The sequence below is a fragment of the Mytilus edulis genome, chromosome 1 (assembly GCF_963676685.1).
Source record: "Mytilus edulis chromosome 1, xbMytEdul2.2, whole genome shotgun sequence".
Taxonomy (NCBI): Eukaryota; Metazoa; Mollusca; class Bivalvia; order Mytilida; family Mytilidae; genus Mytilus; species Mytilus edulis.
Window position 1 is genome coordinate 44,932,766 of NC_092344.1, and position 21,012 is coordinate 44,953,777.

Sequence of the window (21,012 nt, forward strand, 5' to 3'; positions counted from 1 at the left end):
GTTAGGTACCACCTTAATCAATTATATCAATACTTTCGATAGCAAAAATAAATTTAAAACATTGACTGCATAAATATTTTGAAAAAATATAGAAAATGTATGTAAATAATTTTAAGAGTTCATGATAATAAATGCATCGTTGTCACGTGTGTTGTTTTAAAACCAGTATCAAAGAACTATGACAGTACGTATTGCAGTTGATTACTATTTGTTTATATCATAAATTTTTAAAATAGATCGACGTTGAAGGCTCTTAAGATATGAACTTTCTTCTTTTATAGATGTTGGTAAATCTGCCAATATTAAACACATTTCTCCATCGAGAATAGACATAACTTACGCTCCAAGTGTTCAAGAACAGAAAGCAATGTCAAAACAAGGTATCTCTGGACAGTTTACAGTGAAGTATGATGTAACTAGGGACAAAGATGCTGGAGATTTATTGGTATTGATTTTTTTTATTGAATTATATTTTATTTTCTATACATTTACTTCGAAATATACTTTTAAAATATAAGTGGTCAAGCAGTGTCACTTTTTGCTTTTATGTATTAACAAACTCTGGTCCTAACATGCATATTATAGTTTTGCAATGTCGATTTTAACAGTATTGATTTAGAGTTTGGGTGTTTAGCGCTAAAATTATACCATTAAAGACATTAGGAAATCAAAATATAGATAACAGAAAGAAAAGAAATATGTCAGTAAAATAGCATAAAAAACGAAAACTAGGTCTTTTTCGAGTACAGTATATTGTTGAATTCGTTTTTCGTTTACATTTACGTCTCTTCCTTTTTTAATTTACTATTTATTATTATCAAGGTATAGCGTATTAAAACTAGAGGCTCTCAAGAGCCTGTATCGCTCACCTGATTCTACTTGGGTTTTTGAAATCATATAAAAAAATATAAAATTTGGCTAAAAGTAACAGCACTTGGTCAGCACCTCATAAGGAAAGGAACATTCATGCTATGTTTGATTTCATTCAATTCAGTGGTTCTTTAGAAGAAGACTTTTGTATGCATTTCCAATAGGGTCCTATGTTAAACTAAGTCCCCCCCACTGGCGGCCATCTTGGATGTTGCAATGACAACAAAGTAACAACACTTGGTCAGCATCTCATTAGGAACATTCATGCTATGTTTGGTTTCATTCCATTCAGTGGTTCACTAAAAGAAGACATTTGTATGTATTTCCCATACGGTCCTATGTTAAACTAAGTCCCCCACTGGCGGCCATCTTGGACTTTGGAATGCCGACAAAGTAACAGCACTTGGTCAGTATCTCATTAGGAACATTCATGCTATTTTTAGTTTCATTCCATTCAGTGGTTTACTAAAAGAAGACATTTGTATGTAGTTTCCGTAGGGTCCTATGTTAAACTTAGTAACCTTGCTGGCGGCCATCTTAGATGATGGATCGGCTACAAAGTAACAACACTTGGTCAGCACCTCATAAGGAACATTCATGCCATGTTTGGTTTCATTCCATTCAGTGGTTCTCTAAAAAAAGACATTTGTATATATTTCCCATAGGGTCCTATGTTAAACTAAGTCCCCCGCTGGCGGCCATCTTGGATGATGGATCGGCTACAAAGTAACAAGACTTGGTCAGCATCTCATAAAGAACATTCATGCCACGTTTGGTTTCATTCCATTCAGTGGTTCTCTAGAAGAAGTTCAAAATGTAAAACGTTAACGACGACGACGGACGACGGACGCCAAGTGATGAGAAAAGCTCACTTGGCCCTTCGGGCCAGGTGAGCTAAAAATGAAACGAAAAACTGATATTTAGTGTTCATTGCAAACCTATAGAACAGATGACTGGTGTTAAATGTAGGCCTAGGAAAAGAAATCAGAAATCAGTCACAGTGAAAATAATCATTAATTAATTAAACATTCTATCAGTTTGTATACTTCGATCATCGTTATCCTTGTCTAAAAAAATTTCCATTGATGTTAAATTGTTGTCTAGAGTGACTGTATCTAATAAATAGGAAAAAAATCCAAATAAATGCTTATATTTCAAGGCTGTATAACAAGATTTTAAACGTAAATTAATGTTTAGTTTAGTGTGTCTTTTTATAGGTAGTGAATGGATATTTTGTTCATATGTTTGCTCCAAAAGACTTGAAACCTCTACCTAAAGATGTGATGTTTGTATTGGACAAAAGTCAGAGTATGTCAGGAAGAAAAATTAAACAATTGAAAGAAGCGATTAAACTAATCATGCAGGATATGAAACCAAACGACAGATTCAATATTATGTTTTTCAACCACAGATTTGATTGGTTAAACGAAACCGAAATGATGGAAGGGACAAAAGTTAATTTCGGTAAAGCAGAGAGATTTGTGGAAAACACTTCGGAAATGGGATGTAAGTAATGTAGTTTTTAATTCTGAAGACGTGGAAAAGAAAACATAGGTTTAATAAGTCTTAAATTTTGTTTTATTCTTACTCCTTGAACAATGTTAAATAAATTAAATAACAGCTTCCAATATTGCAATTTGAGTGCGTTCAAAAAGTAATTCATCTAATCCGATTAATAATTTCTAGCAAAACCTTCATTATTGGTTATTTTTTTTTAATTGACAGTTTTACTGTTTTTAACTTCTACAATGAGTTACGTCCGCAATTAATCTATTAAGTAAGAAATAATATGGAATAATACCTCTTTTTTCAGGTATCTCCTATGCGCCAATATTTAATGAAAAACACACCTTTTGGCAGTGCTAAATGTGTTAATTACGTACAATTAAGTATATTTCAACTAATCAACTTAAAAGACATGTTAATTTGAGATATTCTAATAGATTGCATTTAGGCATTTATTTTTATTTAAATGCAGTAGGCTACGTTTTCGGTTTAATATACAAAATGACCAGAAGGTAAAAAAAAAAGTTTAAAATCACATGAATTAAAAATCTTCTTGAAAGCTAGTTTTTTATTTCATGTAAAACTGAAAAAAAGGTATTACGCATTTTTTTTATATATACTACATCAAACTCATTTTGTGAGCATAAACAAATAGAATATGATAACATCGGCTTTAGGGACTTAACCGGGCAACATTTATTATTCTTAGTACGAAATAATGATTGTTTTCTTATTTTTAAACAATGCTATTTTCTACAAATTGTCGGCATTCCTATGGGAACGTGCGCTTATCTTTGCCGACCTCTTTTAATTCCATATGAATCGGAATTCCTTCAGACACTTGGTCAAAAACAAAATGATCAAATAAGCCAGATCATTTAATTTCGCATTCACATATATTGATGATGCTCTTCCCATTAACAATAAAAAATTTCCGCTTGGATCCTACTAATATATCCCCCAGAACTAGAAATTAAAGAAACGACAGACACGGCTTCATCTGCCTTATTTTTAGACTTATACCTCGATTTGACATCAGCGGTCAACTCAGTATCAGAATATATGACAAACGAGACAATTTTAATAAAATCATTAATTTCCCCCGCCTTAGCACTAATGGTAATATACCAACTAAACTTGCATATGGGATATACATTTTCCAACTCATTCAGTTTTCAAGAGTTTGCATCTGCTACTCAGACTTTATAAAACGTCACCAGTGTCTGAGTAGAAGGTAGATGAACCAGGGTTAATATGACAAAGAACGTCTCGTCCTTTTTTCTAAAAAAAAAATCATTAAAAGATACACATTTAAAGCGGTTTACTACAATGTAACATTTCGTTGCAAATGAGAACAGAAACTTTCTTATACATTTTGAACGAAAATAATTCTTTTCTTTACCCCGAATATCTCCCTTTCACGTGAACATAGAACAATTTGTGTTGCAATAAACATAGGATTCTATACAAAATGACATATAGAAAACTAAGGCATTATTAATTATATGCTATCCAAAATGTACATAAGCAAAACAATCTACAATATCTTCTATGGCGTTAGTAATAACTTCCGATTGAAGGTATAAAAAAAATTTAAATTTCGGGGAATTAACAAATTCTAAAACCTGTGATTGTTTCATACTCTCTGGTGTCTCAGACAATTTTCTGGTGTAGATCAACTTGAGATAATTAAGCGTGTAAGTATACTTTAATTCCAATCACATAATTTGAATTTTCTATTTTTTGTCGGCATCTTTTTTTTATAACAATAACTTGGACAATGGAGGTGGCATATTTACATGTAGGTCTACGTAAGGGCCTGTCCTTTTGTCTATGCCTACTAACACTTCTATAAAGAATGCACGTTAACGAGATACAACTGCCCGCAAACAATTTTGAACTTAGATAGATTGCGGTTATACTCACATTTCGGAAACTTAACATTCCCACTAATTCATCGTATGTGTTGTGTCATTTATTGCATAAAACACACAATTTATTAACCTTTCCCTTATTATAAGATAGTCTCTACATTACCAAGTGCTACTCATAAATGAAATACATTATTTATAAACAATGTACTGACACTGAAACGAAATACTGAACAAAGTCCTTCAAAAGATTGTTTGAGCCTTGAGCACTTTACAATATTTAAAGCTTGTAAGAAAATAATAATTTTATCTTCATGATATGCACTCGCTTATAATCACATGATAGTGTCTATAGTGACCATGGACACAGTAACATATATTTGTATAGATATTCGATGATTTGCGTTGTAAAAAAAAGTGATTGAGTTGTGTTGGATAGAAATCGATCTGATGCAAGTGCACGTATACAAGTACACGTACAAGACTGATTAATTAAGGAACATTCACATACGATATAAAAGCTGAATTTTGATATGTTTATAGGGTTCTTATAACTGAAAATTTCAAGACTTTCCTTAGGGATTTTTTCAACCGAAATAAGTAAATAGGTGTATTGATATGCATTTTGATAAGGTCGATTTCCAAAACAAGACCAGCGTGAAAAATATTTTCATTCTTAGATTGTTGTCTATTATGCTTTATATATTAGATATAATTGTATTTTCTGGAATCTAATTTTGTTTTGTAGGGACAAACATTAACACTGCAGTCATAGACGGAATAAAATTACTAACGAAATACCTGGATACGCAAAAGTCTACTATCTTAATATTTCTGACAGATGGAGTTCCAACGAAAGGAGAAAAATTAACTGATCAAATTTTGAATAATGTAAGAAAAGCCAACGAGGCTAAACTTCCCATCTTTAGCTTAGGCTTCGGAAACGATGTGAACTTCAATCTTCTGAAACAGATGTCTTTACAAAATAATGGGTTCGCACGACGAATATATGAAGATTCGGATGCTGCATTGCAGATTAAGGGATTATATTCCGAGATTTCATCGGTTCTTTTAAAAAATGTCACATTTGATTATATAGGTGACATTGACATGAATACATTAACACAGAACCACTATCCATCTTATTTTTCCGGTTCCGAATTGATAGTTGCAGGTCAAATTAGATCTAACGGTTCTTCCATTGTACCCCGTGTCAAAGGTTGGAACCATGCATACATAGATTTACCATGGAAACCGAGACCAGTAATTGACCTCAAGGCAATAACAACTGAATCTGATTTAGCAAGGATAACGGAAAAAATGTGGGCCTATCTAACAATAAAGCAGTTGCTTAAAGATATCGAGGGTGACATTACAAATACAAAGAAGGACGAAATTAAAGCTACAATCACATCCTTGGCCTTAAAGGTATATGACTTAATTTCTTATTTTGTTTATTTTCTCATAAGTTGACATAAAAAGACGACACATATATTGCATTAGGCATATATTTGTTCTAAATCAAAAGTTGAAATAAACAAGAATGTGTCCATACATGTAGTGATGCTCCATTCGCACTTTAATTTTTCATGTTCAGTGGACCGTGGTATTGGGGTCAAACTCTTTCGTTGCATTAAAGTTAGAAAGATCGTAGCATAGGGAACATGTTTACCAAGTATGAAGTTGATTGAACTTCAACTTCATCAAAAACTACATTAACCAAAACTTTAACCTGAAGGGGGACAGACAGACAAACGGACGGACGGATGGATGAACAGAAGGACGCACATACTGAAAAACAGAATGCTCCTTCAGTTTCATAAGAGGGATATAGCAATGACGCATGTATTACATCAGGCATATATTTATATTTAATTCCAAAAAGCAATTAGCAAGTAAAATCAAGCATAAACCGAACATTGTATGATTTTTCGAAATAATTGACATCACACTGTGGTTTGTATAATCTTTACTCTTTTTTCTATCTATTTGGAAAGTGATGCTTTTCTTTAAATTATCAAAAAACCACCACCCAATGAAACCTAAATGATTGCTTATACTTAGTTTAAAGTACGAAATAATTATACTGAATTCTTGTACGGCCTTTCCTAATATTTGAAATATACCATCTTATATTGTACCGTTCCTGATCAATATATATATAATAGTTCAGAGCATACATCAACTTTGGGTTTCAATTCAAGACTGCTGACCACAAATTATACACATTATGTATTTTCAGTACCAGTTTGTCACACCCTTTACAGCTATGGTAGTTACTGCACCTCAGCTTAGACGAGCGAGACAGTTCAGCACACAAAGTAAGTAAATAATGAATTGAATAGCAAATAACATTCCGAAAAAAAGGAATAAACCCCCTACACTCTCTACCCCCTCCCTAAAAAATAGACAAAATCAAATTGAGAATGGATATGGGGAATGTGACAAAGAGACAACAACCTGACCACAGAGCAGACAACAGCAGAAGGTAACCAACAGGTCTTCAATGCAACGAGAAATTCCCGCACCCGGAGGTGTCCTTCAGCTGGCCCCTAAGCAAATATATACTAGTTCAGTGATAATAAACGCAATACTAAAAGACAAAACAAAAGTGTTAAAACAAGTATCCGTAAACCATCTAAATATTAGACTTAATATAATCTCGTTGTCAGAACAAAATTATTCAAATTCTACAAGTAGCCTTTATATAAAGCATTTTTTTTAAATGTAGGTATTTATCAGTGTTTAAAGTTTCATTTGAGCAAAATAAAGTGAAATTGATGTTTACGAACTATCAATACTGTGGTATCAATACGGCTTTTGAGACTTACTCATCGCTCATAGGCTAAACTGTAATAAGTCAGGTGTACTGACAAGAAAAAAACCAACTTAAGAATTATGGCAGGTAGACATTCTTTAGATATTTACTGATTTATATATTTTACAGTCAGTAATCATGGTGTTTTAGGTTTGAGACTTACAGGAAGTGTATTAGGTAATGGACTAATTGGAAATAAGTATGCAGGTATGATAGGTGGACATAATGGAGGTTTTAGATCTGGACTAAGTGGAGGTCTTGGAGGTGGACTTAGTAGAAGTCTTGGAGGAGGACTTAGTGGAGGTCTCGGAGGTGGACTTAGTGGAAGTCTTGGAGGAGGACTTAGTGGAGGTATCGTAGGTGGACTTAGTGGAGGTATGGGAAGTGGACTTAGTGGAGATTCTAGATCGAGACTTAGTGGAGGTGGAGGTGGACAAATGATACGTAATATCTTTTATCTTTACTAAGTGTTTACAACTTTAAAATTATCATTGAAGATTGCTTTTGAAAACCGAGTTTATTAGAGGTCTTTAGCATTTAAACATAAGAGTTTTATGTTTTAAATTGTATTCATATATTTCACTGCGTATAACCGATTTCTCTGCAAATCTTACTAGATGTCTTACATGGCGGAATCGAAAGCAACATTTTTTTTAATTACTTTTTCCTCATACTAGAGACATTTATTCAAATCGTTTGAAAATCCAAGCTGTTTATGTGATCAATTCTTATAAATTGTTTAATTGTGTTAACTCGTAAAGTCAATACCGAAAATTTATGAACCCTGGTGGAATTTTGTTTACAAGTGCTTTGTTGTTAAATTGTGCATTATGGACATTATGACACATACATAGATAAATGATGTAAAAAAACAATTCGATCCAGAATAAAATTGCTGGTGAAGGCGTGTATAATTAAGTAATTTGCCTAAAAAAGTTTAGCTCGTACATATTTAAAGAACAAAGACAGAAACCCAGATCAAGAATTTGAATGTATTGCCAGTTGGCGTTCTTTATAAACATTTTCGATTTAACAGAAACCTATACCAAAAATATAGATATGAGTCGCGAATTTCCTGCAGACATTATCATAATTATTCAATTCAGTCTGAAAGATCATTGACAACACTTTTAAAGTAAAATAAATCGGTATCATCACAATTCATGTTCGCCATTTAAAAAAAAAAACAACATGTGACTATTTTTGAAATGTTTTATGGAAGTACAATTATTAAAACACGTCAGACAATACAAAGTGACAGTTAAAAGTAAAAACACAAAAATACTGAACTCCGAGGAAAATTCAAAAAGGAAAATCAAAAATCAAAAGGCAAAATCAAAAGTCCAAACACATCAAACGAATGGATAACAACTGTCATATTCCTGACTTGGTACAGGCATTTTCTAATGTAGAAAATGGTGGATTGAACCTGGTTTTATAGCTAGCTAAACCTCTCACTTGTATGACAGTCGCATCAAATTCCATTACATAGTCAACGATGCATGAACAAAACAAACATACTCAAAGAGTAAAAATGTCAAAAATAGGGGTACAACAGTCAATATTGTGTTATCATCTTAATATCACCACATGCATCTTAAAATGCATTAATCGAAGAAAAACCTGCAACGCCATGTAAAAAAAAAAAACAACAACAGCGAAAAACGAATATAAAAATAGATAAATCATAATATACAATACATGGAGCGCTATGACTGAGTAAAACGAACCAGACTAGAAATAGGGATGAACTAAAGTGATCAGCCCTACGTCTTATAATTAACATATACATGTAAACAAAAACAACACATTTTCAAGACGTACATGTATACTGTTATTTTGTAAGTACCTGTAATGGTGTATATTTAGATGTTACCCTAAAATGTGGTTCAAAAGCATGCAATTATATAAAATGAACAGTCGCTATCAGAAAATAGACCAGACCAGCCTAAACAGTGTCATGTATATCTATTGTGTTCATCTTATAAATGTTCATTATAAAACTCTGAGGGGGTGGGGGGAATGCTTTATATGATGAGAATTTATAAACCTATTTAAAATGTTAAATTGAAAAAAAATGAAAAAACACCAACTTCATTTTCATACTTTAACTGTAAATAAGAACAACATATAGGAATCTCGGTCAAAATACCCCGCTATAAGAACTATATGATACTTGATTTCATTTTGAAAATCATATTGTGTTTTATGTTTTAAGTTCGGATCATATTTTATTTCAAAGTTCTATCACATAGCTTTTTTCTCTCACAACAAAAATGTGATATTTCATGAACAGTCTATTTTGGAGCCCTTTATAGCTTGTTGTTTGGTGTGAGCTAAGGTTCCGTGTTGAAGACCGTACATTAACCTATAATTGTTAACTTTTATAAATTGTTATTTGATGGAGAGTTGTCTCATTGGCACTCACAGCACATCTTCCTATATCTATGTAAAATTGCACAACTTTATACGACATGTGGCTTGAAAGAAATCATGGTGGCCCATACTTTTGCTTATACCTTAAAAAAAAACATGGTAAAATTTCATTTCGGTCAAGTTTAAGACATTTATATTTGAGGTAAAAAAAATCTAGTGATGATTCAACTTAAATAAAAGACAAATAAAGGCAACAGTAGTATACCGCTGTTCAAAACTCATAAATCCATGGACAAAAAACAAAATCGGGATAACAAACTTAAACCGAGGGAAACGCATTAAATATAAGAGGAGAACAACGACATAACACTAAAATGTAACACATATAGACAAAATCCCACGAGAATAACAAATATAACATGTATATATAACAAAGCTATTGTCTAACTTAAAAAACCCAATTAGAATGACTTGCAATACTAAGGAGATTATACTCTAGGACTATATATTACCTTAGCTGTATTTGTCAAAACTTTCGGAATTCTGGACCCCCAAGTCTCTTGAAATTCGTACTATCTTTGAGGTTATTAATTTTTTAATACGATTGTCACAGATGAGTCCTTTATAGACGAAACGCTTGTTTGCCGTAAAATATTTAAATCCTTATATATCTAACATCTAGTATTCGAACATAAGAATGTCGACATAATGATTCATTGTTTAACCTAGACTAATTCAAAACTTTTACAGAATAGACGATTAAAGTCGCTGCATATTGCGAAAACATTTGTTTAATATTGAAGACTGTATTATCCTTTTATGTCTTTTTGTTGAATTTTGTCGTTGAGTTTCTCATTACGGTACGTTTAGTGCCATATGGTTTCGGTTATTTTATCGATAAATCTGCATGTTGACTGTTAGTCACAAAAGGTATCTGCAGAACCAAGAATCCGTACGGCCTTCAAAAATGATACCCTGATATAATGCATATAAAACAATTAAAACGAGAAAACTAATCGCATGTTTTATGAACAAAATAAATAAACAATAAATATAAATAAGAGAAGATAATCTGAATATTCGAATTCTGTCAAATTTCTTAAAATAACCCAACACAACACTATTATTGCAAACTGCTCAATTCTACTATTGACAGTTAAACCTTTGGGCATGAATAAGTGTTTCTATATTTTCAGCTCAGTCAGTAAAGTCGTTACCAACTGTATTAGATCAATTTTTTGAAGGTATGGGAAGAACAATATTGATTAAAAGTACTTGTTTTTGTGTGACATGTTACAAACCTTTTGTTAATTTATGTCTATACAGCATATCAGTAAAGAAATTAATCAGTCAGATTCAGCAAGATTAAAATTCATGTATGAAACAGTCAAATTAAAATGTCTTTGAATCATTTAAAACATTATCAATAACATGAGTAATAGCACTACGTTTATAATAACACCACATCCATGTATATCAAATTATGAAGGAACTTATGTCAGAGAGACTACAAACTATAAAGACTGGAACAACAGTTGTATCTATATTCAAATTTGATTTGAAATACTAGTACCAATAACCAACGGAACAATACTTGTGTCACAAGGGAAAAGTCATATATCTTAAACATAGGTACAACGCACGCATCTGTTTTGAAATAGTTTGATTTGAATGACTATTACCAATAACCAACGGAACGATATCTGTGTCACATGGAATACTATCAACAAAGACCAGACCAACATTTGTATTACCTTTACCAATAACCAACGGAACAATATTTGTGTAGCAGGGAATACTATCTACAAACATAGATACAACACACGTATGTGTATTGAAATTTGATTTAGTTAACTATTTCCAATAACCAACGGAACAACACTTGTGTCACAGGAAATGCTATCTACCAACATAGATACAACACACGTATCTGTAATAAAATACGATTTCGATTTCTATTTATCACAGAAAACAACAGAAAAACGTATTGCGTTCAAGACTAAATACAACTAATATGACGTTCGTATGATTACATTAATATAAAAGGGTGTAAGAAGTTATAGGTCAGCAATCGGCCTTCAACAATGAACAATAACATACCGTATATATAGATGTAAAACGGCACGAAATCACATGGAAACCAGTTCAAACGAAAACCAACGGGCTGATTAAAACAAAGTTAAACAAATATGACATGCATCAAGAAACGACAAGCTCTACAGGTCAGACTTTTGACGAAAGCCTCTTTGTTGTGATATTCTATTTTATCTACGTTATAAGCCTTTAATATATCTTTGATGTTTTATTCTGTAGTTTTAAATGAAGGATTTCCAAATTTGTTCCTACACATGAGAGGATCAACAGTACCTCTCTGTATGCATTTGAAACCAAACCACACAGGGAGATATCAGTTCTTATACAGTGGAGGAAGTAAGATATTTTTATTTAATAAAAACCTAAATTTTTTAATAGTAAACATTTGTTGATGGGAAACCCCTACAGACTGAGTCACATTATAAAAATACTTATAAAGCTGTAGACTAACCACAAAAAATAACATGCCTTTACATAACATAGAGAATCATTACAATAGATAAAAGATGATTTTGATTAATTGATTAGTACGTAAACGTCACAAATTTGTACAATGGCACCTCGGTAACGTCCCAAATCGGCTGATGGTACCAGTAGGTTTTATAGTTTGACATATTTACTTAACCAAATACAATAAGTTCTAATTCCAATAAAATGCCTAATTTTGCAAGATTCGTCTAATTTCTTGCATAGAAAGTATATAAATAAAAGTACACGTTTGACGAATGAATCTGGTTTGATACAGCAAACATCCTCTCAAAAGTTAAATGTCAAATGTTTATTTGTTTAATTTTAACATGCTATTATCTCCATCAACAGTATCTCCAACCGAATGTAGGTATAGAATGTAAAGGTCTATAGTAGATTAAGAAACGAATTTTTAGTTTTGTTAATCCTTTCCGTGTCTATTCATGTTATCTTATATTTATCAAACTGATATTGATTAATCTACAAGCTTTCAGCGGTAACACTGGTATCACGACTATATTTTGGTTATAAGTAGTCATCCTTTTCAAAGTTGATAAACGTTCATAAACAATGTACACAATTACACAAATGACGAAAGAAGACAAATCAACAAATCAATTAGACACCACAACAAAATCAAAAGGGGGAACCGGAACAAAGTATTGAGCATCAACAACTTCAAGTACAAATATAAGAATTTAAAGGACAATTATATTTACGTATACACATTTACCATTTAATTTAGCATCTAAACTTGTTTAGATTTTAACAAGTGTTTAGATTTCAACAAGTGTTTAGATGTTATATGTTTAGAAATATATGGTGTTTAGACCTTCCAACGGTTAGCCTACTAGTACTATGATTTCACAGGAACTACTTGTGGTACAGCACTACAGGTTGAATAGTCCACACTGTATTGTAGAAATACAATAAACGTGTACATTTCTGCTTTAATTTAAGGTAGCACAATACAAAGATTTTTTTACTTCCAATCACTAACTCTTGAAATGCTGTAACTTTCTTATGAATGTATAGAAAATAATAAAAGAGGTATATATAGATAGATAAAAGATTAATCTTTTAAATGAATGCAATATTTTTATTATGTGCAGTCATTATGTAATCAATTATTATGTAATTAGTGGCAAAATCTGGGTAAGTTCACTTGAATGAATCTAGCTCTATCATCTCTTTAAATATACAGAAAATTTTAACAAAATCTTAACACATCATGGGCTTCCAAAGGGTGTCTCAGATTGTCTCTATGGTATTCCATTCTCTTATAAATCTCTAATAAGTGTAAACATCCTAACCACAATAAAAGAAGATAATGTTTAATTAGGTGTAAAATTTGTTCTTTACATTCTATCTGAAATCTGAGACATCCTTTTGTAGATAATGACTATGGGAACAACATATAATAAAATGAACCCTCTAGGGATACCTATGCAGAAGCTAATTTCATTTGAAAGTGGAAATTTGGTGAAAAATATTTTAGACACATTTAACATTATAATTGGTTACCTAATTGTTTCATAATACTAACATTGCATTAATTTGAAAGAGTAATCTGTTAGCTATCCAAAACTACCTCAAGCATTATTAAGAAAGTTTCAGCATTTTAAAACTTGGGAGTTGGAGTTATAAAATCTTTGTATTGTGCTACCTTATGTAAAGCTTAACACGTAATACAATGTAAAATAATCAACCCGATGGAAGACTTCCAATTTAAATTTAAATTTGAAAATAATTCAAACTTTCTATTTAAGAGCCACAACAGTCTATTCATGTAGTTCTTGGTAAACATACGATTCGGAGAATGGAAAGAGATTCTATAAAAGCTGTTGAGCTGAGGGAAGAAACAGAAAATCATTATATGGATTCAAGTTTATTGAAAATATCGAATACCACTTGGAATGCCACAAAAGTATGGAGGGACATCAATTACAGAAGGACAATTAAATTTCCGTCATTAAATCTAACTGTAACAGTCGCACCATCCGAAGTTCGATTATCTGGATTAGAACTTCATCTTCATATACAACAAAGCAACAGCACTAATGCTACTGGACCACTACGTAAGAATTGTTTTAATTTGAAAAAGATACCAACATTATTTATCATTAACGGTTTGGTTCAATTCTAAATACAAAATCATATGGTAAATGATTGATAGCATTTAAAATGACGGCAATATTTCATTTTTTTATACAAATTAGGCCGTTAGTTTTCTCGTTTGAATTGTTTTACATGGTCATAACGGGGCCTTTTATAGCTGACAATGCGTTACGGGTTTTGCTCATTGTTGAAGGCCGTGCGGTGACCTATAGTTGTTAATTTCTTTGTCATTGTTGTCTCTTGTGGAGAGTTGTCTCGTTTACAATCATACCACTTCTCCTTTTTGATATTTGGATTTATCCGTTCGGAGTTTGATACATTCGTATGTTGAACTTTTATTGCCACACAAATAAAACATTTTACCATATTGATCTCCTAGCATATATATATAATAAAGTTTTGTCAGTTCTGTTGATCCATCCAATAAATACCATATCTGTTGTTCTCTGAGAAATCCATCACTCATTGATTAATTTACTTCTAAATCAGTAAAATCATCTTCATAACTGAAGAAATTATATGTTGAAACTCACAAAATGCATGTGTTGTTGATTCTATTCAATATCAATAATATATTTTCTATCTATTCTATGTAAACACTGATTTAATCATAAAGAGTTTATTTCTGACAACATTTTCAACACTATTCTTATTGATTTTTTTTATGTTTGACAAATTCCAACTGGAAAAAAAACAATGTTTGAATTAAGGCCTTCTTACATGTATTCCTGTGACTAAACAAAAACAAAACAAACTGCAAATTTCAATAGGAGCAATCTAATTTTTTTGGTCAGGAATCAACTTGTAGAGTTCGAACCTCGCTCGTGCGGGTGCACTCGACTCAAATCTTAACTAGGATAGTCAGTTTTCCATTCAAAGGTCGGTGGTTTTCTCCATGCACTCCGGCTTCCTCCACCAATAAAAACTGGCCGCCGCAAAAAAGCCTAACAGCGTTGCTTAAAAGTGGCTTTAAACCCCCGAAATAAAAATAATATCAAAAATAGCTATCGTATTAATTGACTGACAAAACTTTGAATAGATTGAACATTAGAACACAATTCTGTGGAAAGTTTCATTTGGTTTGCAATACAGTTTGCCGTACACCATAGACGCATTGGAATTTATAAATGGAGATATATATATACATGTACTTGTATATATATTAATAATTACTCATATATTAGCACACAAATGTTAAATCTGCAAATTTGAGGAAGCACATTTTGTTTTTCCCTCGCCGGAATTCGAACTCATGCTATTGGGATATAATGACAACACGGCATATAGTGTCTCCAACTAAAAATTCAGCTTTCGGTGGCCTAGTGTTACATGTACATTTCCTCGTCGGTAGATTTCAGAGTTGTAACACATTACATGATATACTATTCTTGAAGATGAAATTGATTTCAGATTAGCTTAATTAATAATTATATTTATCATATATTCAGTAGTAAATACTGCAGTTTCTAATATTTGATAAATAGCCTGCTGTTTAATATGTATAGATGAACTTTAATGCAGACCCTTTGCCACACCTCTTTATCGCATGTCTACCCTTTATCGCACTATCCTCTAAACCACCCCTTCACATGTCCTACTTGGAAATATGAAAATAGTACAACAATTAGAGAAATGTAGTTCTTTAATGGGTTCAAAATGGAACTGTTATTACGGCATATTTGAATGACGTCGTTGAATGGCATTTTTTTGTCTTAATTTTATAGAACATATTGTGTGTGTGTGTCCTCTGTATTCAACCTCGAGTACTATTGCATTGAGTGTTAAGAATGATATGTGAGGTTTTGGATGACTACACAAATGATACTGACAATGTGGTCGTTGTCTCAATATGTTCAATGAACCTCTCTTAATGTTTTATACAGTTTGAATTATTTTACGTAAGGATGTACTTAGGTGAGGTTTTGGAATTTGTGTCAAATGTTCGGACTCGTTGGTGTTTTTCCATACAAACAATGTAACATATTTAGCCCATAACACCCATTTATTTTTTCATATAAGACTTAATAGCTAATGAAAGGTCATTTACCAAAATTTAAGAAGATTTTTGATTTTCTTTCTGTTGTTTTGAGACCCAAATAATACCAATGCAAATATAAGGTAAAAGTCCGAGTTAGCATTTTCCCGCCATATTTTAAATCTCAAATATCTCAAAAAGGAGGTCCATGACCTATCACTATTTTTAGCTTATTTTCATCCTTAACGAATGCTCTACCGGCTTAAAGTATCAATTTTATATTCTTAATTCATTAAATTTTCACCTAACCTCACATAAGTACATCCTTAATGCTTGTGGTCAAACGTGTTGTATAATAAAGGTATCATAGTTTTGGCGGCAAATATCCATTATTGGCAAATATATTGTTTAATTTGTTTGTATTTTTATATTCATAGGTTGGTTTGTTGGAATGGAAATAGGAACTTTTTCTAAAACTGAAATAGTTGTCCGTCCAAATGTTGGGAAACAGCTTATCATAAGAAAATTCAAACTGTTGAATTCAATGCCTATGATGTCACATGTTACAGAATCATGTTGGTACATAAAGAATCCCCAAAAGGAAATTTCACTTTTAAAGCGGTTATTTCTGCAAAAGGATGTAGATACATGGGTTTAATTGTTTTAAGGATGTATTCTTCTGACGTTTCAGTCGCGTTGAAATCTTGTTCTGGAACTATTTCCAATAGATGTGATACAAGTGGAAAATATCGATGAATAAAACATAACTCTGTGAAAAAATTGTGTATTTACAATGAACAGTTTTTGAGTATTTCACTTTTCAAATTTTATGACGAATCAACTCAGTCTTTTTAGCCAAAATTTTGAGAAAATGGGTGAGGGTTACAAAAATTAATTTTACAAGAATCATGTACATCTTATATCTCTATAAGATGTTTCTAAATTATTAACATCTATTTTATCAGCAATCAAAGACGGGCTTCAAAGTTATTGTGAACCTGCCTATTCTAGAGGGGGCGTGAATCAGATGTGGATACTTTAAAATTCCAAAGATCTTTTAGAGTACACACAATCTAACTCTCTTTCATCTTGTAACAGTATTAAAACATTTGACTTTTCTACTCTGTACACTAGTATTCCACATTCCAAACTAAAAGACAAATTGAAAGAGTTGGTATTGCTTTGCTTCGTAAAAAAGAATGACCAACGTAGATACAAGTATCTTGTCTTAGGGAGGGATAAATCCTACTTTGTAAAGGATTACTCTGATTCGAACAAAAAATTCTCTGAAACTGATATTATCAAGATGCTTGATTTCTTGATTGACAACATATTTGTTACGTTCGGAGGACGTGTTTTTCAACAGACTGTTGACATTCCAATGGGAACAAACTGTGCCCCCCTACTTGCCGACTTGTTTCTTTATTATTATGAGGCTGACTTCATGCAGGAACTTCTTAGGAAGAAAGATAAGAAGTTAGCACTATCCTTTAACTCTACGTTTCGCTATATAGATGATGTTCTTTCACTAAATAATTCAAAATTTGGTGACTATGTGGAACGCATCTATCCAATCGAGCTAGAGATAAAGGATACTACAGATACAGTTAAGTCGGCCTCATATCTTGACTTACATCTAGAAATTGACAATGAGGGTCGGTTGAAAACAAAACTTTACGACAAAAGAGATGATTTCAGCTTTCCAATTGTGAACTTTCCATTTCTAAGTAGCAACATTCCAGCAGCACCTGCATACGGGGTATATATCTCCCAATTGATACGATATTCCCGTGCTTGCATTTCCTATCATGATTTTCTTGATAGAGGGTTGCTGCTCACAAGGAAGCTATTAAACCAAGAGTTCCAAATGGTGAAGTTGAAATCATCCCTTCGTAAATTTTACGGACGCCATCAAGAGTTGGTTGACCGTTATGGAATAACCGTATCACAAATGATATCGGATATGTTCCTTACGTCGTAACTACAATCCCCTTCCCTTTCCTGAATGTGACCTACCGAATTAGACTATTTACCGGATTTGTTATCACATAAGCAACACGACGGGTGCCGCATGTGGAGCAGGATCTGCTTACCCTTCCGGAGCACCTGAGATCACCCCTAGTTTTTGGTGGGGTTCGTGTTGTTTATTCTTTAGCTTTCTATGTTGTGTCATGTGTACTATTGTTTTTCTGTTTGTCTTTTTCATTTTTAGCCATGGCGTTGTCAGTTTGTTTTAGATTGATGAGTTTGATTGTCCCTTTGGTATCTTTCGTCCCTCTTTTATATCCTTTTTGTCGTTTGGAATTTCTTAGATATGTACATGTTTAACCATTTATAACAAAAAAGTTGAAGTAATATGCATTTTATTCTTAAAATTGAGAAAAATCACAAATTTACAAATTTGACAGCATTGTAAATTTGACACCAAAAAGCATCAAAATATGACAAAACTTTCTTAAATTAACACCTACCTTTAGTTATTTTAGGTTAAATTTATTCAGATTGATCATCTTTATTTAGAGTATGAAAAAAAGTTTAATTGTGGAACTGTGATTTTTTTCACGAAAGTAGCCCAAAAATAGGTAAAAAATGATGAAAAATGAGAAAATCATCATAATTGGGTATTTCAAAGGGCTGTTGCAAAAAAAGTAGTGCACAACCATATGATTTTTTCTACAGTCTTATAAACCCAAAAATCAGGTTATGAAAAAAAGTTTAATTCTAGAAATTGTTGGCTCCTCAGAGGTTTATAGTCTTAAGATCAATAATATTTTTAAGTTAGATAAGGTTTTGAGATAAGTAGGTAATTCAGGCGTGAGAATTTTCAATTTAATATAGAAAATGACATGTGTTATCATATTTATGGTTGTATTTTACAAAAACATAATACTTTTGTTAGATTCAATATTTTCTAATTTTGACACAAAAAGGAGGCAACTCAAATGTTAGGACAGATAATAGAATGTGTTAGGATTTACCTATTTTATTATGTAGCAAGAAAACGAGTTCCGACATAAACTTTCTTTTATTTTATTTTTTAATCTGAAAGCATTATATTAAAGCAATCTTCATTATCTCATAATTCTATGGCGTAGTTTTCCTTTCTATGGCAGAAAATTGGGTTTTCCATGCATAATCGTGGAATTGTTTTTAAAAGATTGATATGAAATACATTTTGGCAAATTTTCATGATACTGATTATAATTAAAGGTCAATCACATTTGATACAAGTTTGAAAAAATTGCAAACACTGCAAACATTACAAACATTAGATACACATCGATGCAATAAAGCTCATTTTGAAATAAACAGTATTCATAAAGCACTTGTTTTTATTTACTCTTGGAACAGTTTCAAAGATGAGTTTGAAAAAATTGCAAACACTGCAAACATTACAAACATTAGATACACATCGATGCAATAAAGCTCATTTTGAAATAAACAGTATTCATAAAGCACTTGTTTTTATTTACTCTTGGAACAGTTTCAAAGATGTAATTATTATAGTGTTACACGTGAATACTATGTTCGCCGGTTCCGACAATTTCATGTTTACATCAAATAAAAACTCATAAAAAATACCAGACTCAAAATTAATATGCCAGACGCGCGTTTCGTCCACACAAAACGCATCAGCGCCGCTCGAAACTTAGATCAATAGTTAAAAGTCAAAATAAAACATATTAAATAAAAAGTGATGAGCAATGAAAACAATTTTTACAAACAGTTTATAATTTATAAAAACACTCCATTAATGTTTCCTACAAGTGACAACATACCAACTCATGCGAAATTATTTAACTCCAGCATGTATATTTCGTCAAGTTGCATTGGACTTAAATTCTCAAGAACATGTGTTGGACCTGGAGTAACAAATCACGTTATTGTTGACATGCGTTTGAACTAACTATTTCCATTTAAATTAGACAATATCCTTATCAAGAAAGCGCTTTTTATCGTTGTCAGATTAATTAGTAGCTGTAGTAACAATGTACAATGTTAGAGTTGAAATCATCTGCGTCAATATAGAGGAAAAGAAGAAGACATGAAGCAGACATTCTACTTTCGTACCCATGATGAATTCCAAGTTCACTGTCATATATCAGATGTAAACAATCCTTGAAACGTGGATTATTAATCTAAAGAACATATCTAATAGATATATGTGAAAGTGAAATTGAAGAATTTTGAAAGATTCATTTTGGGTTTTTGAGTATTTTTTGTTTTTATATGGCTTCATGTGAGTATTGGAAAAAAAAAAGATCCAGCATGTTGATGATTTCGGTGTATTTATTGTTGGAATCAACACAGCAAAGGATTGTTAAACCAACTTGTTTTGTTGTCTTTTAATACAATGTTCAGCTAATATGTAACTCATACGAAAAAGAAAGAAAAGAAAGTGAAAGCGTGTTTTATTAATGTTGATTTGCTTGTAATACATGGTTTACTATTAAAACACATAAATTATCATGGAATTGATAGTATTGTACATGGTGATATAAACCACATGACTCCCAAGGTGTTTTACCGTTTTGTATCATTGTTATATTTTGTAACATGATGTCTTTGTTTCAATTTGTGGTCTTTAATTTTTTAATTTTTTACATGTATATACTTTAAAATCTCTTGGAAGTATTACAATATAATCTAAGAACTAGAAAAACATGGTAGCAATAACGCATTAAGAACATCAAGAGAATATTTAACAAGTCCATATGGCCACATGTATTTAGTAGTAAAAAAATAAAAGCCTAAATATGATAGAATTTATTTTGTTATCGATATGTAGGCGACATCCTTAGATTATATTGTTCTGCTAATTTAGAGAGATAAAATCTAAGAGGTAATCAAAATCCAAACTGTCGAAAAAAAACAACTTGAACTGTGTTTTCTATTACTTACCGTTACTGAACAGT

General features: G+C 31.8%; 1 protein-coding gene across 1 annotated transcript in view; it reads left to right on the forward strand.

Annotated features, from left to right (window-relative positions):
- LOC139512768 (inter-alpha-trypsin inhibitor heavy chain H3-like) overlaps positions 1–16,907 on the forward strand; it is a 63,578-nt gene extending 46,671 nt beyond the window's left edge. The window contains exons 5-13 of the mRNA XM_071300669.1: positions 282–445; positions 2,088–2,376; positions 4,996–5,675; positions 6,490–6,568; positions 7,216–7,509; positions 10,638–10,685; positions 11,755–11,871; positions 13,773–14,081; positions 16,534–16,907. Coding sequence (XP_071156770.1) covers positions 282–445; positions 2,088–2,376; positions 4,996–5,675; positions 6,490–6,568; positions 7,216–7,509; positions 10,638–10,685; positions 11,755–11,871; positions 13,773–14,081; positions 16,534–16,754 — 2,201 coding nt within the window. The 3' untranslated portion in view covers positions 16,755–16,907. The remainder of the gene's footprint in view (positions 1–281; positions 446–2,087; positions 2,377–4,995; positions 5,676–6,489; positions 6,569–7,215; positions 7,510–10,637; positions 10,686–11,754; positions 11,872–13,772; positions 14,082–16,533) is intronic.
- Positions 16,908–21,012: the final 4,105 nt, after the last annotated feature.